This window comes from Mauremys mutica, chromosome 1 (assembly GCF_020497125.1).
Source record: "Mauremys mutica isolate MM-2020 ecotype Southern chromosome 1, ASM2049712v1, whole genome shotgun sequence".
Taxonomy (NCBI): Eukaryota; Metazoa; Chordata; order Testudines; family Geoemydidae; genus Mauremys; species Mauremys mutica.
In genome coordinates, this window is record NC_059072.1 from 314,287,053 (window position 1) to 314,305,191 (window position 18,139).

The following is an 18,139-nucleotide window of genomic DNA, read 5'->3' on the forward strand; positions in this document are numbered from 1 at the left end:
CAGTGATCAGCATGGAGGGTGGGTGTGGGAATGTGGATGAAAGTACTGAGTGCAATACAGCTTGGCCTACTCCTGCATCTGCTGCTGCTGCGTAGGCGATGGTGTAATGTGAGGTGAAATGTGCACAGGTGACATGGCTGCTTGAGCCTAGGTAGAGTGTGCCGTGATAACATCAGGTTGCCTCATGTTGCTGAACGTGTAGCATTCCTGGATGCACCCAGAGACCCATTTGGAAATGAGTTGTGAGGAGACAGTGTGGCCCTTGCATCATTTGGCAATTGCTAACAGAGTTATGATGATGTTTGGAAGTCAAGGGCTTGTTGCAGACATCAAGGCAGTGGAGGAGTCTGTCTGCAGTTGAGGTGTAGGGTTTAGGGTAGAAAACTGAGGTGTATACACTGATTGAGGTGGAACTTGGACCACCACTTTAGGAAGTAATTTAGGGTATAGATGCAAAGACACTTTGTCTTTGTGGAATATGGTGTATGGGGGCTCAGCCATCATGGCCACTAGTTCACTGACCCATCTAGCCAAGGTAATGGCCATTAAGAAGATTACCTTCATGGAGAAATATGAAAGGGAGAACATCACCAGGAGTTCAAAGGGTGGTTTTCTGAGAGCGGCAAGAACAAGATTAAGGTCCCACAAGGCTGTGAGTTTTTGTACTGATGGGAAGGTGTGGAACAGGCCCTTTAGGGAACAGACTGTGGTAGGGTGTGTAAACACAGAAATGCCATCCATTGGGCTGAGGAAGGCACTGAATGCCACCAGCTGGACGCATATGGAGTTGAGGGCTAGGCCCGAAATCTTGAGTTCAAGAAGACAGTCCAGGACAATAGGTATGGATATCGTCGTGAGTGGGTATTGCTGACTGTGTGCCCGGGAGGTGAAGCGCTTTCATTTCACTTGGTAGCAGGCTCTGGTGGATGTTCTTCTGCTTTGGGTAAGGATACAATGCATTGGGGTGGAGCAGGCCCTGCCAGAGCTTGAGCTCCATCCAAAAACAAAGCTATGAGGTGAAGAGGGCTAGGATGCTGGAGCTGCCCCTGGTCTTGAATAAGGAGATCCAGCTGTGTGGAGAGGCAGAGTGATGTGCAGGCAGACCAGTTCAGGAAGTCCATGAACCAGCACTGTCATGGCCAAAATGGGGCTGTGAGTATCACCCTTGCTCGATCCTGATGAATCTTGCAGACGACTTGCAGTAGGAGGGAAAGGAAAAGGATGTCGCCCTGTGAGTCATCTCCCACCACGCCTCTGAAGCAATAGAAGGCAAGTTTGCAGTTCTCACAGATGGCAAAAAGGTCCAAACATAAAGGTAAAGGTAATAATTGGAGATATACCAATCTCCTAGAACTGGAAGGGACCTCGAAAGGTCATTGAGTCCAGCCCCCTGCCTTCACTAGCAGGACCAATTTTTGCCCCAGATCCCTAAGTGGCCTCCTCAAGAATTGAACTCACAACCCTGGGTTTAAGCAGGCCAATGCTCAAACCATTGAGCTATCCCTCCCCCCCTCTCTGGGGGAGAGGTGCCCCACTCATGGAAGCGGTATTGGAATGTGGTGTTGTGCAATTCCCATCCATGGTTCATATAGAGAATCCTGCTGAACATGTCAGCGAGAGAGTTTGGGTGCCCAGGAGGTATGTGGCTTACAGAGTGACTGGTGCTAATGCACCAGGTCCATAGGCGGATGGACTCTGAACAAAGAGAAGAGACCTGGCACCTCTCTGTTTGCTGATGTAAATCACTGCTGCAATGTTGTTGGAGAGTAATTGGATGAGCTTGGCTTGGACGAGGGGGAGGAATGCATGGCAGGCAAGCCAGACAGCCCTCATCTATAGAACATTTATGTGCATCTTGGCCTATCGAGGCATCCACACTCCCTGTGCCATGTAACAGGCAGGTGAGCTTCCCAACCTGCAAGGGAGGCATCTGTTATGTCTCATGGTGTGGGAGGGGTGAAGTGGACACCTATCAGGACTTTGAAGGGTCAGTCCACCAGGTGAAGGATGTCAACACCTGCTGTGTGATCAGGACTTTGTTATCTACCTATTCTGTGTTTGATTGGTAGACGGAGAGGAGCCAGAGTTGCAGGCAACGCATGTGAAGGTAAGTATGGTGTCACTAAGGGCACACACTGCCATGTGGCCAAGAAGAGAGAGTGGCAGAATGTGACCTGGGGCTTGCGGTGCAGATCTGCGATTAGAGTCATGAGGGTGGCAAAGTGGTCCGTTGGCAGGAAGGCTTGTGTGGCAACAGAGTCCAGCCATGCTCCAATGAAGGCAATGGTCTATGTATGTATGCTAACTGATTTCTCCATGTTGATACAAATGCCAAGAGATGCGAGGAGAGCATGGATGGTGGAGAGGAGGGTTTGACGGGAGCATTCAATAAGGAGCCAGTCATCCAGGTAAGGGAAGATGGAGTAGCCAAGATGGTGCATGCGTGCGACTATGACAGAGAAGACTTTGGTGAAGTCTCATGGACCCATCGCTATGCCAAAAGGTAGGACCCCGAACTGGTAGTGGCTGGGTTCAACTTGGAATCAGAAACTTTCGATGGGCTGAGTGAATATCGTTGTGAAAATAGGCATCTTTCATGTTGAGATCCATGAACCAGGCTTTGCGGGGGAAGGGATGGGGTAAATCGCCTCATCTGGGGAGGAAGAGGCATCATTCCACCTCTCTTTCCTTCTCCATATACACCAATGGGAAGCCATGGACAGAGCGGGGCGGGTTCAGTAGGAGTGGCAGGGCGGCAATTGAGTCAACAGTAAGAGTCACCAGGCACCAGAGGACTGTATACCATGGCTCTGTAGTGGGGTCATAAGCCGAGGGGTGAGGAGGTCATTGCTGTGAGTCTGGACTGTGGTGGGGGGGACTGGGAGAATGAGGGCTCTGGTTCCGAGAAACCTTCAGACTTGAAGGGTGGGAATGGTGGAGCCGTCAGTACCATTGGGGGTTCCAGCAGAAGCAGTAAGCGTTCATCCACTGGAGAAGCAAGGACGGAGGAGCCTGGTGGTCCCAAAAGCAGGGGGGGAGCCCAGGTAAGTGAGAAGCAGCTCCTTAGCAGACAAAAGTGGGGTCATGCGGCCAGGAGTGCAAGGGGCCTCGCAGGACAATGCCAAGGGTCCAGCTGGTGTAGATGACACTGGCAGTACAGGGATCAAAGCCAGCATTTCACCAGCGGGTCCTGTTTGTGCTTCTCCTTACACTCCATCCAGAGCAGCTTAGGAGCTGGGGCAGCCAGGTACACACATGACAGTTCCGGGAGGCAATGCTGTATTTGTGGGCATTCCTGGACACCTGCCCTTACGCCCATGGCCATGCTTCTCAGTCTCATGGCGGGACTTGTTCAACATCATTGGTAATGTCGGATCTGGCACCCAAGAAGTGAACGGGGGGTGGAGGGGGAAGAGAGGTCACTTGCTGTCCTATAAGGCACATTCAGACCTAAACTATGGCAAGGCCTGTTTTACACATAAGGGAATAATGAAGGATTTCCAAATAATGAAATGAAATATTTGTATTGTAATAATTTTATAAATGAACCAGAAAGTGAAAATGTACTTACTAAAATCTGCCTTGAACCAAGGCTGTAGATTGTTGAGCTACAATGCATAGCCACTAAAAACCTCATTTTACTTTTATTTGCTTGTAACTGTTTTGTCTTTATCCCTTATACTTGAAGTCACTTAAAACCTCTCTCTTTTGTTAATGAGCTTGTTTTGTTTTTTATTGAAATGACTTAACTCCAGCTGAGACAACAAGCTGCTGTGCTTTTGTGGCTTTAAAGGAGCAACAAACCTTATTTATTCTAAGAGTGTTCAAGAAGAGGGCTGGACACTTCAGGGAAGGCAGTCTTGGGGAAATTCAGGACTCAAAGTGTGTTGGGGTCACTTGGCTAGCAGTAACCCAGGGTGGTGGATATCAGAGTTGGGCTCTTGTGCTGTAGGCAGGCTGCTGGGTCAGAGTGATGAACAGGGTTACATAACAGGTGTCTGCTATCCACAGCTACAGAGTATGTAAGGCACACCGGGTTACAGGGTAGGCAGTGACAATCTCTGACTGGCCTGGATTGCACCTCAAATTGTGACAGCCAAGTAACACATTTCACCTAAATTTATCTGGTTGAAACCATGTAGGGAGTCTCCTAGTATCGCTCTCAATCAGCTAAATTGCTGTAAAAAGTGTTAACCTACATCTACACTAAGGAAATGGTTCTGGTTAGATTGAGGTTATCTAGACCAAACCTGACCTCTTTTACTAATCTACACCATGGTGATGGGCAGCAATATAAAATCCCTAACATTGTTCAGGAATATTAACATTGATCTTCTCCCAAGTCCCTTTCTCCCATTGGCATGTATTATAAAAAGAACACGAATGTACAGAAGAATACAAAAGCAAAGCATTCTGATGTATATCATTTTTTACTTGCATGCATAAACATTAACCATAGATATTAAAGCTCTATTGATTTGACAGAACTGTAACTCTGAACTTTGCAATTAAATCTCAAACTTAACATTGTGACAATTGCTTGACAATCACCCAAGCCTCTCAAATGAAAATACATTTTTAAAAAAATCAAAATTGAAGACCACCTCACCCTCAAAACAAAACCATACCAAAACCAACCAGTTTTCCAAACCTCTTTCATGTAAAACAAGTGGAGGAAAAAAATACAACAGAAGAATCCAACTGTTCTATTATTGAAATTCCATGATGGACATTGATTACAGAATAATATAAAAATGACAAACCTGAAGGTGGGTATTTGATCATTCATTAGAGTGTTTGCAAATTGCAAAAAGTATTTTAGACTAAGTTTAAATTTTCAAATTTATAAAAAGATACATTATAAAGGAACACATTATGTTCAAAATTAGATTTTTAATTAAGATTAGAATATTAAAATAGAACAAGAAAATACAGAACAGCTAATGGTATTTTTAACAAGAATTATGGTACAGTCTTTTAGAATTAAAAAAAAGACTTTTAATCTCTCTATTCCTTTTTAAATAGAAAAATCCTAACTAAATTTAAATCTCCAAATAATGAAGATTAAATCAGGGACCAATTGGGCTTTATATGATGGCTGGTATGTTCATTTGCAATTTGTGACCTAATATTAGTTTTCTGGAAGGAATAATTCATCAGAGCATCCTTTCCGATCACTGACCAATAAGGAGAAAAATGGTGAAAAGTCTTGATGGTGGATCTCGCAAGTCCTGGCAGGTGGGGAAGGGGGAGGGGGGGAATTAAAAAAACTCTTGCTCTGGGGGACTGACACTCTTCATTCACCCTGTGTCTTGTGTGTTTTGGAGTATCCTTTAAACACTTTCAGAAACATATTGCACACACGTAGGCCTAGATCATCATAATTAAAATAAAAGTAACTTCCAAAGGGACTAGACAAATTGAGTTTTATCCTCCTTCCAGAGGCTTCCCAGTGTTTTACTAACCTTGCACAGCCTTCCACAGTACAGAAGCCATCTGGCAAGGAAAGCAACTGAATTATGAATAAAATGCTCTTAAGAGAAGTGTGTTCATAAACTTAATCACTTAATGATTTGCAAATGCCTTGAAACATGAGGATTTGTAGTCAGTCTTTAAAAAAAGTCAGTCTCTAAAATAAATGGTGTATGTGGCCATTCTGGCACTGATAGCACTATCACAGATGTGTGTCAGCTCAACTCATGCAGCTGGTCAAACTTGATCTGATGCTCAGAATGGAAAAGGTGGTGGAAATTATACCCTTATATATCAGTCATTGCCTTCTTTGAATTTCAGGTTGGAACTTACCTCTCCTATGGTGATAAACCATTTTTGCTGGTCCACCCTCAGAAACCAATGGAACCAGTAAATTTTCATGAGGCTTTATGTGAAAATACTGTTACATTAAGAGACCCACATTTATGATTTAATGGAATTTTATAAAACATTTTGTTCCCAACTATCAATGAAGTTTCCTAAGTTTCCTCTTTCACACCTTCATCATAGGTCACCTAAGTTTACAGTAACTGGAATCGGCAGTAGAGTGACTAGAGTGCTAGTGGTTCCAAGTCTAGGGCTCATTAAGGTGTTTTTAAAGTTTTTTGCCTGTGCAGCACAAGGAAAGGAACATTTATTTTGCTTCACAATAGCATCTACTAAGTTTCAGTCAGTGATTTTGTTTCAAGTGGTAGACAGCCTAGCTATTCTAAATTGTCTCCACTTGACTGCTGATACAAATACCTTCCATTATGAGGAAAATTACTTTGATGACTAAATTTCAAAAATTTGGTCTGAACTATCTGGCACCATGGGAGCAAGGTAAGTTCTGGAGGGAACAAATGCTACATCTCTGCTTGGAGGTGTTGGGATCATTTGTTCCAACAGCATGGGTTTGGATGATATGTTCTTGGTTGACAACTACTTGTAGACCAGTACGAGGTCTATTACTGGTAGAGAAGTCCATCCCTTCCTGAGTCAAGGAGGCAGCTGTTGGAGCACATTTGACAAGAACTCCTCAGGTTTCGGATTCACTACTCATCCAATCGTAAATAACCCAAGCTTAGTGAACTTCAGGACATGATGCAAGACTCATTTGTTTTTCCTAGATATGAAGAAATGGGAAGACTTTGGAAGGAGACTGCTCTCGATGGTAGCCCATTCTTTATTATTGTTGTTTTGTTAATTAATGGTTGAAGGGATATTACAGCATTTGTCTATTCAAATCTGTATATTTAAGGAATTTTCATGGGTGCCTAGAATAAGAGAGAGTTACTCCTTTTGATGTGGATTTTATGTATAAATAAAATGAAATTATAAAAATAAACAAAAACTGGAGGAACTTTTAAAGCAGGGGTCAGAAACCTCTGGCATGCGGCTCACCAGGGTAAGCACCCTGGCGGGCCAGGCCAGTTTGTTTACCTGCCATGTCGGCAGGTTCGGCCAATCGCAGCTCCCACTGGCTGCGGTTCGCCATCCCAGGTCAAAGAGGGTGGCAGGAAGCCGTGGCCAGCACATCCCTCGCCGCTTCACGCCGCCCCCATTGGCCTGGGACGGCAAACTGCGTGCTTACCCTGGCGAGATGCATGCCAGAGGTTGCCAACCCCTGTTTTAAAGAGTACCCACTAAGTTTAAACTTGGCTTTCCAGTTCTACACAGGATTTGAGCGGTAAGACGTATCTGAGCTTAAAGGGAAGTTACTAATAAATATGAGGAAAGAGAAAAGGGATCTCTGAACATTAGTATATGACATGAACTATGGAAAAGAAGAAAAGCACCCTGTAAACAGCATATAAAATATTCAAATTACAGAACTTCCTAGATACTTACTAACACAGAGAACTAAAAGACTAGTAGCACAAAAAATACATGACTGAAAATACTGTATTCAGCTAGGTTTTCAGAATGATAGTATTAATACTAAGAATAATATTAATACTACTTACCTTTTCAAGGAGGTAGCCAATGACTAAAAAGCCTTTTCCACCCAGCATTTGTTCTTGCATGGCTACTGAACTCTTAAGAAGTTCGACCAGGAAAGCCAAAAGGGTGGCACTGCATGTAAAGTACAGGCATTAATCAGATTAAAAATGTTCTAAAAGCAATCTTTTGTGTTTTCACTAGTCACCAGTTATTAAGTGAGAAGAAAAAAATTAAGTTCACTTTAAGCCTAAGTATGAGACTAGAAATTTCACATTTTATATTGAATAGTTTTTAGTCAATTATTCACATATTACATTACTTTTGTGATCATATTCAAACTAGGAGTGATGATCATCTACGTCAACTCTCCTACTTTGGCCAGGACTGTCCCAGGTTTTAAACACCCCCTTCCAGAACTTGCTATCAAAGTCTTGGGCAGTTGGATGAGGCAGGAACTGATGAGTGAGATCCAGCTGACAGACCTAGATTGGTGTAGATGAGGGCTGTCTCAGCAATTTTTTTAAACTTCAAAATCAAGAGAAATCTTGTAAATTTCAGACCAAACTTGTGGTCACTCTACACCATCACTCCAGTCTCAATGGTTACTACTAAAGCTGATATGTATTCATGCAGGCAATACTATCCAGAACATAGCACAATGGAGCTGTGGTGTTGAGTGTTTCCTTCATACTTCCTCCCCAACAACCCTGAGGACAGAGTCCAGGCATCAATATCTGGCCACACAACATGGTCCAATGTGCACCTTAGTATGGGCTAAAGATCAGTTTCACCTGTTGGGGAAAGTGTAAAGAAGAGACCAGTCCAGGAGAATCAAGGAAACCAGCCTCCAGGCCAGTAGTGCTTAGCCCCTCTCTGTGAACGAGGTGCTTAGCTGGGATGGAGAGACAAAAAAGGGGTCACAAAAGGAACAGAAGAAAAGGTGGGAGAGACTACAGAAGACAGACTTGCCAAAACAAAGGTGAAAATATATATTGTGAGGACACGGGGTGATAGACAATGGGATGTGTGAGAAACCAATTAATTGAGGGGGAGAAAAAAATCAATTAACAAAGCTGGGTCAGAGCAATGTAGCAAGGAAAATAAATGCATTAATAAGGTGGAGTCAGAGGAAGAGAAAGAAATGCATTCACCTGTTGTTCAGAAGTACACAGAAGGGGAAAAATAGGAACTCATGGCAGAGATTAAAAAGAGGAGCACATTTTTTTTTCATGAGATGATTTTTTAAATAAGCCAGGGAGCTGTTGGATTGTTGCAAATAAACTATAGTGTACCAAAGGCATGGGCCTTAAATATAGCCCTTCTAAAATGAAAGTAACAAAAATTCATTCAAATTTAGAGGCAAATATCTATTTGTCCCCATATATTTAGTTTGTTATACGAATTCTCCCTGGAAAATTAATTTGTGTACTGGCAACAATGGAAGAATGAATTAAAGAAAATATCAACCCTACACTTTACAAATTTAAATTTTACTTAAAGAATCTAACTAAAGGTTCTACTGCTCCTCAAACACAACTTATTTCGGAAAAACATTTTGAGACCAGGTAATCCATGCCAGCACCAAAAAAATTATCAGCATGAGGAGGGAAACAGGAAGCAGTATTCCTGGTGAGCAGCACTGAGATGAAAGTACACAGTGTAGTCAGAATGCATGCTGTGAACAGGATATAGTGTCTTGTCTTGCTTTATTATTGTACAATAAATCAGTATAAAACCACACACAGTATCCTCTACAAATCATCAGCAGTAAAGAACACAGACAATATCCAATTACAGTACTCAAAAGCTTTTAATCAAATCAGTCTGTCAAACTGTCATTGATTTCAAATTAGGTAAAATTAATCAGCTTTATTTTTTATCCTGACAGAAAAGTATTGTATTTTATTAAGTATATCTATAGTGAACAACTTTACTCTTTTGCAGCTCAGGAGAGGCAAACTGTGTCTTACAAAAAACTGACATATACAACATTTCAGATTGACATATATTTAGAAATATAATTGTTTAAACTAGTCAGAACCTAATATGCCAATCCTGCATAGATTTTATACCTGTACTTAATACTATGCACTGTGAATAGTCCCCTTTTCTTCAATAGGACTGTTCACCATGTGTGTAAAGTTAAGGAAAAGCATAAATCATTGTGAGCTTAAGCCCTAGAATTATAATCATGAATAGGATTGATATAAAAATCAGAAATTATTATTAGAAATTATAATGGTTGATGGACTATTTAATATGGGGGTAAACTAGGACTCAGAACACCTGGGTTTTCCCCAGTTTTGCCGGTGGCCTACTGTGTGTCCCTGGGCAAGTTACTTCACCTCTCTGTGCCTCTAACCATTTGTTCATCTTGTCTATTTTGATTGTAAGATCACTGATAAAGAATTACTCTTACTATATAGTCATACTGTCTTTAGAACAATGGGGCCCCAATCTTGTATGAGGCCTCTGGGCACTACTTTAATGTAAATATATATGACAACTACTACCACCACCACAAACACATATGGTATTTTATGGGGAAAAGCCATTAGTACCATATACAGTATAAATCAAATCTTTGAGAGAACACGTTAATGGGCCGCTGCAAACCTAAAATAATTAAAATTACAAGTACCAGAGAAATTAGAGGTTAAATAGAGCCATCTCACATTCACCTAAAGATATAACCATCAAGAAGTTTGGGGCACATTCTGTATAAGACACAACAGAGTTGACTACATTTAGCCTCACAGTTAAACATAACTAGAGAAAAAATGGTTTATGTGTATTACCAAACAGAAAAGACGGTTACTCACCTGTAGTAACTGTTGTTCTTCGAGATGTGTTGCTCCAATCCATTCCAGTTAGGTGTGCGCGCCGCACGTGCACGGCTTCTCCGGAACTTTTTTACCCTAGCTACTCCGGCGGGCCGGCTGGCGCCCCCTGGAGTGGCGTCGCTATGGCGCCTGTTATATACCCCAGCCAGCCCGTCCGCTCCTCAGTTCCTTCTTGCCGGCTACTCCGACAGTGGGGAAGGAGGGCGGGTCTGGAATGGATTGGAGCAACACATCTCGAAGAACAACAGTTACTACAGGTGAGTAACCGTCTTTTCTTCTTCGAGTGATTGCTCCAATGCATTCCAGTTAGGTGATTCCCAAGCCTTACCTAGGCGGTGGGGTCGGAGTGAGACGTGGCAGAGTGTAAAACTGCTGAGCCGAAGGCTGCGTCGTCTCGAGACTGCTGCACCAACGCGTAGTGGGAGGCGAAGGTGTGGACCGAAGACCATGTGGCCGCTCGACAGATGTCCTGGATGGGGACATGGCTCAGGAAGGCGGCAGACGAGGCTTGCGCCCTCGTGGAATGAGCGGTGAAGCGGCCCGGGGGCACGCGAGCCAGCTCGTAGCATGCTCTGATGCACTGAGTTACCCAGGAGGAGATGCGCTGGGAAGAGACCGGCTCGCCTTTCATGCGATCGGCGACTGCTATGAAGAGCTGTGTAGAACGCCGAAAAGGCTTCGTCCGCTCGATGTAAAAAGCGAGCGCTCTATGGACGTCGAGGGTGTGGAGCTGCTGTTCCCGAGGCGAGGCATGGGGCTTCGGGAAGAAGACCGGGAGAAAGATGTCCTGATTGAGGTGGAAAGCCGAGACCACTTTTGGCAGGAAGGCCGGATGCGGACGAAGCTGCACCTTGTCTGCGTGGAAGACGGTGTATGGCGGACCTACCGTCAGCGCCCGGAGCTCCGAGACTCGTCTGGCCGATGTTATGGCGACGAGGAAGGCCGTCTTCCAGGAGAGGTAAAGAAGAGAACACGTGGCCATAGGTTCGAATGGCGGACCCATGAGTTTGGACAGGACGAGGTTCAAATCCCAGGTTGGGGCCGGACGCTGCACCGGCGGGTACAATCGGTCCAGGCCTTTCAGGAAGCGGGAGACCATCGGATTGGAAAAGATGGAGCGACCTTCCAGAGAAGGACGAAAAGCGGACACCGCTGCCAGGTGTACCCGCAAGGAGGAGACCGCCAGACCTTGCTCCTTAAGGTACCAGAGGTAGTCCAGGATGGTAGGGACGGGTACGACGAAAGGGTTGAGTCCTCGTTGGTCACACCAGAGCGCGAACCTCTTCCATTTCGCCAGGTAGGTGGAGCGAGTGGAAGGCTTTCTGCTCTCAAGCAGGACTTGCTGCACGGCCGCCGAACAGTCCCTCTCTGCGTGGGTCAACCACGCAGGTACCAGGCTGTAAGATGGAGGGACTGCAGGTTCGGATGGTGGAGTCTGCCGAAGTCCTGCGTGATAAGGTCCGGCCATAACGGGAGGGGGATGGGATCCCGAACGGAGAGCTCGAGCAGCAGGGTGTACCAATGCTGTCTCGGCCAGGCCGGAGCCACGAGTATGACGGTGGCTCGATCCCTCCGCAGCTTCTGGAGCACTCTGTGCACGAGCGGGAAAGGAGGGAAGGCATAGAGGAGGTGAGTCTGCCAGGGATACAGGAAAGCGTCCGACAGAGAGCCCGGCGAGTGACCCCGGAACGAGCAAAACTGGAGACACTTCCTGTTCGCCTTGGAGGTGAAGAGGTCGACCCGGGGAAACCCCCACCTCTGGAAAATCGTATGTGCAACGTCGGGACGAAGGGACCACTCGTGGGAGAGAAATGACCTGCTGAGATGGTCGGCCAGCGTGTTCTGCACTCCCGGAAGAAAAGACGCTTCTAGGTGAATGGAGTGGGTCACGCAGAAGTCCCACAGGAGGATCGCTTCCTCGCAGAGGGGAGAAGAGCGGGCTCCGCCCTGCTTGTTCACATAGTACATCGCAGCGGTGTTGTCCGTGAGTACTGTTACACAACGGCGTTGCAGGTGGGAGCAGAAGGTTCGGCAGGCGAGGCGGATGGCACGGAGCTCGCGGACATTGATGTGTAGCGCGAGCTCCCGGGGCGACCAAAGGCCTTGGGTGTGAAGGTCGCCCAGGTGGGCCCCCCAACCGAGTGCTGAGGCATCCGTGGTCAGCGTGGCGGATGGGCGAGGAGGATGGAACGGGACTCCCGCACACACGACCTCCGGGTTGAGCCACCAGCGGAGGGAGTCGAGGGCCGTCCTGTTGACCGTGACCACCAAGTCGATGGGGTCTCGATGAGGCCGGTACACCGTCGCGAGCCAGGACTGGAAGGGGCGAAGATGGAGTCGCGCATATGCGGTGACATATGTGCAGGAGGCCATGTGACCCAGAAGGCGTAGGCAGGAGCGCACTGTTGTGGTCGGGAAGGCGACGAGATCCCGGATGATGGAGACCATCGTCTGGTGCCGGGCGCGAGGAAGAGAGGCCCTGGCAACCGTGGAGTCGAGAACCGCTCCGATGAACTCCAGCCGCTGCGTTGGGAACAAAGTGGACTTCTCGGTGTTGATGAGAAGACCAAGCCGCTGAAAGAGAGACAGAATTTCTGCCATCTGTTCTATCACGAGCTGACGGGACTGAGCTCGGACCAGCCAGTCATCAAGATACGGGTAGACGTGCATCTGACGACGGCGGAGGGCTGCTGCTACGACTGCCATGCATTTTGTAAATACCCTCGGTGCAGTGGAGAGTCCGAATGGCAACACGGGGAACTGGTAGTGGGCGTTGTTGACCACAAACCGAAGGTAACGCCGATGAGGAGGATAGATCGCGACATGGAAGTAGGCGTCCATGTCGAGGGCGGCAAACCAGTCTCCCGGATCCAGGGAGGGAATAATGGTCCCCAGGGTGACCATACGAAACTTGGGCTTGAGCAGGTATTTGTTCAGCTCGCGAAGGTCCAGGATAGGACGTAGCCCGCCTTTCGCCTTGGGGATGAGAAAATAACGGGAATAAAATCCCCTGCCCTGCTTGTCTTGAGGTACTGCCTCTATGGCATCCACGCTCAACAGAGTCTGAACCTCTTGTAAGAGGACTTGCTCGTGAGAGGGGTCCCTGAAGAGGGACAGGGAGGGTGGGTGGGAAGGTGGGGGCGAAACAAATTGAAGGCGGTATCCCGACTGGACTGTTTGAAGCACCCAGTTGTCTGATGTTAAGCGGGACCACGCCGAAAAGAAATGGGAAAGGCGGTTGTGAAATAATGGGGAAGGATCCGGTAGGGAGAGTGATGGGCCGTCCTCGATCGCCCCATCAAAAGGCCTGCTTAGCCCCCTGAGGGGCCTTGGAAGCGGCCTGGCCCTGGTTGCGGCGGTTGCCGGACGGACGACGGCGATTTTGGGTCGGTCGTCGGCTGACATAGGGGCGATAGCGCTGTTGGTAGCGGGAGGGCTGCGGCCGGAAGGGCCTGCGCTGCGTCGCCGGCGTATGCATGCCTAGCGTGCGGATGGCGATGCGCCCGTCCTTCAGGGTCTGGATCCGAGAATCTGTCTTTTCGGAAAACAGACCCTGGGTGTCGAAGGGGAGGTCCTGAAGGGTATACTGCACCTCCGGCGGCAGGGTGGAGGACTGCAGCCAGGAGATGCGCCTCATTGTCACGCCGGATGCCAAGGTCCGAGCCCCGGAGTCCGCGGCGTCGAGGGCGGCCGTAATAGATGACCGGGAGGACTTCCTCCCCTCGTCCAGCAAGGCGGAGAACTCCTGGCGTGATGTGGAAGGCAGGAGCTCCGTGAACTTCGCCAGGGACGTCAGAATGTCAAAGACGTACCTGGCGAGGAGGACCATGATGTTTGCGATCCTCAGCTGCAAACCCCCTGCGGAGTAGATCTTACGGCCGAGCAAGTCCATGCGCTTGGCGTCCTTGGACTTAGGCGCAGCGGCAGGTTGGCCGTGCCTCTCGCGGTCGTTAACAGATTGGACTACGAGGGAGTCCGGGGTTGGGTGGGAGTAAAGGTACTCATAGCCTGATGGTGGGGCTGAGTACTTCCGCTCGACCCCGCGTGCTGTGGGTGGAATGGAAGCGGGGGTCTGCCAGAGCGTAGTGGCGTTTTTTTGAATGGTCCGGACAAAGGGTAACGCCACGCGGACGGGAGCGTCTGCACCCACCACATTGGTAATTGGATCCTCGTCCTCATGGACCTCCTCGACGGGGAGATTCATGGACGCCGCCACCCTGCGAAGCAGGTCCTGGAAGGGCCGGAGGTCAATGGGCGGGGGTTCGCTGGCCGCAGCACCTGCCACCGCCTCATCCGGCGAGGATGATGAAGATGCACCCTGCACAACTGGCTCAGGCTCTACGTTCGGTGGCTGAGCCTCCTCCGAATCGTGAGGCGTGGGTGATTGGCGGACCGGATGAGCAGAGGGCTCGTGCGGAGAGGAGGGAGGCGGCCGGCTAACAGTTGCTTCAGGGCCCCTGGTGCTGGTGGTCACATCCCTCCTGGGAAATGGGATACCCTGCGTTTCATGCTGCCCCCACGGGACCCAGTAGCCCCACTGCTCATGAGGGAGTCCTTGAGGGGTCGGCCATCGGTGGGCAGTATCGTCGGCACCGGAGGCCACGGACGCTGGGCGGGATGGCCAAGGCGGTGCTGTGGTGCCGAAGGACTGAACCGCTGAAGGCGGGAGGCCCTGCACCGATGGCACCGAGGGTCAATACGCAGAGCGCCGACGGGACGGTGAACGTGAGCGCGGGCTGCAGCGGTGCCGGGAGCTCGACCGGCGCCAGGAGCTCGACCGGGACCGGGATCCGCGGTGCCGGGAGTGACTCTGAGAGTCGCGGTGCCGAGACGATCTCCGACGGTACCGACGGTACGGTGACCTAGATCGGTGCCGGGAGTGCGACCGGTACCGAGATCGAGAGCGGTACCGGGACTCAGACCGGCGTCGGGATGGCGCTCGGTGCCGTGAAGAGGAGCGGCGACGAGATCCCGAACGACGGGACGGGGACCTGCGCCGGGACCGGGACCGGGACCGTCTTCCATGCCGCTCGTCGATAGAGGGCGATCTTGTCATTCTGGCTGGCTTGCCCAGAGAGACAACAGCCCGCACCGGCGGTGCCGGGGGCCGGAGGCTCGGAGCCTCTATAAGCCTGATCAGGTCCCGCGCGGAGGAGAATGTCTCCTGCGTCGAAGGCAGCCTTGCCTCAACCTCGGTCGGTGCCGGGGAGCGTGGCGGTGCCGGACTCGACGGCGCTTGCAGAGCCGGAGTCGAGGGCTCAGGGCCCGCTTTACGCACTGCCGCAGCCACTCTCGTGGCGGACTCTGTGCGTGCCTTCGCTACAGCCTTCGCCAGTTTCTGCTTGCGTGAAGGCGAGAGCGAGCGGTGCCGGGTCGTCTTAGGCGGCGGTTTAGGTACCGTGGCCACGGTGCCGGAGCCGGTCAGTGCCGCGGGTGCACTCTGCACCGAAGAAGCCCTCGGTGCCGGCGCTGACGGTGCCGGGGGCTGGAGGGACGCCTCCATAAGGAGCTGCTTGAGGCGACTGTCTCTGTCCTTACGGGTCCGCGGCTTAAAAGCCGAACAAATAGCACACTTGTCGGTGCGGTGTGCCTCACCCAGGCAACGGAGGCAGGAGCCGTGAGGGTCACCCACTGGCATAGGCCTCTGGCACGCTGCACAGGGCTTAAAGCCCGGTGCCTTGGGCATGAGCCCGCACCGGGGAGGGGAAGGGAGGAAATACTCCCCCTATCCTTATCTAAAACACTAACTAACTACTAAACTAACTATACTAACACTAAAGAAACTATATACAGCAATGAGTAGCGAGAGCTAGGGATGTGGAGGACTACTGAGCACTCCACAGTTCCGACTGCCGTCACGGGCGGGAAGAAGGAACTGAGGAGCGGACGGGCCGGCTGGGGTATATAACAGGCGCCATAGCGGCGCCACTCCAGTGGGCGCCAGCCGGCCCGCCGGAGTAGCTAGGGTAAAAAAGTTCCGGAGAAGCCGTGCACGCACGGCGCGCACACCTAACTGGAATGCATTGGAGCAATCACTCGAAGAAGAACACAGAGCTATTAAGGAGCGTCTAACATGTCAAATGATATAAGAAAGATCTGTAAAGTCACTTCACAAATAGTTGTTTTTAAACTGCCCTTGGACATATAGTATAGAAATTAAATGATTAAAGGAAAGGACAGAAAAATTATATGCTTGGCCTGAGTTTGTTGTGGAAGTCTTGCATACATATTTCAGTCATTGGCTTGGGAAAGGGACAGACTACATTAATTCATATTTTGTACAGGAGCTGTTATTTAAAGAAAAGAGGACAGAGACAGGCCTTTCCTCTTTTATATACTGTACATTATCTAACATGTATGTTTTATACTATGGAAAGTTTTACCTGGCTACCTGAAAGACCTAACTAATACACAAATGTGAAAGTTACTTCCTTTCAACCCCCCCTGTAAGTTCCACTTTAACACTTATTGAGACTGACTTCCCAACCAAGCATAGATAGTACTAGAATAAACAAGTAATCACTCTCTCTGACACTGAATTATAAGGGCCTTGTTTGAGAAGATATCTCATCAGGAGGATTAGGCCCCTAGTTTTTAACACTGTATAATTCTAGAGCTAGTCAAACAAACAGTTAATTGTATTAAGTCAGCCATTCAACATATTAGCAAATGAGCTATAGCTGAAGCCTTTAAAGTATAAAATTTATTTTATCAGCAGAACCATGAAGCCAAAAAGAAGCTTTAAAAATGGTTACTGTTGACATAATGGAAGTAATATTGTTTAGAAGGCCATCTTCCAAGATGAACATTTTTCAAACAGAATTTAACAAACTTACCAGTAACTAAAATGCATCGGATTGCTGCAGGGCTCACATTAAACTTGCAAAATTCTGTGCACTGCCATACAAAATTTCTCTCCATTCTTGCCTATTTCCAACTCCCCTAGATACAAAGGCAAATATAAAGGATACTTCAGCCCATTCCTACATCTCTTCTATACCATGTCCCATCTAGAACACATCAGGTTGCCTGCACAACAGCTAAAATATACGATATACACAATGGCAAGTATGCATGTAAACTAATACTGAAGAAAACAGATAGTGTGTTTTCTGATGAAAAATGTGTTGATCTCAGAACATCAGAATATGTTTCCAGCAATACTTTTCAATCCACAGCAGGAAATTGCCACGCTTTTCAATGGATGCTGCTACACCTCCTATTCTAGAATTAGCAAATAATGGAGATAACAGTCTCTGGAAGATTATATGTACTTTATCATGATAAATACCTGGAACTGGTTATATGAACAATCTACTACAAAAACTTTTTTTTTCCACAAATGTACCAACAAGTGTACTCTTGGAAGGGTAAGAAAGCTTTTAATCAGAAAGGTGGAGATATTTATCAGAAAATATATGTGCTATGGGAATAACTTATGGGCTCAACAGAGAGACAAAGATATCCTTTATATTTGCACGTGTTGGCTATTTTTCCTGTATAATTTAGGCAGAACATTATTATGCATATGACAAAACAAATTAAGTCAGTCACATTAATTATCTAACTTCTCTATAAACTGATTTCCTTCATTCAGAAACGTGATTTAATATGAATCTCTATTATGGTAAATCATCTTCTCTTGAAATGTTACCAAAAAGCTACTTAGCAATGCCACCCCTTAAACAGAAGGATGATAGTTTTACAGCTTACAGTCATTAAAAAACAGATTTTGGATAACGGGTTTCATAATTCCAGAATGTGATAATCCTCATTCTTAAAAAAACCAAAAAAACATTAACTTTTGCTCGTGACATGTAATGCAATCAAAATAGCTTCTTGTATAGTTCCTTCAAGCTGCGTATTCAGACCCCGAAACA

The 18,139-nt window shown here is 47.8% G+C and overlaps 1 protein-coding gene across 6 annotated transcripts in view; it reads right to left on the reverse strand.

Annotated features, from left to right (window-relative positions):
* NBEA (neurobeachin) overlaps positions 1-18,139 on the reverse strand; it is an 842,868-nt gene that overhangs the window by 586,920 nt on the left and 237,809 nt on the right. For all 6 annotated transcript variants that reach the window (XM_045015913.1, XM_045015904.1, XM_045015899.1 and 3 more), the window contains exon 11: positions 7,440-7,548. In XM_045015913.1, coding sequence (XP_044871848.1) covers positions 7,440-7,548 — 109 coding nt within the window. The remainder of the gene's footprint in view (positions 1-7,439; positions 7,549-18,139) is intronic.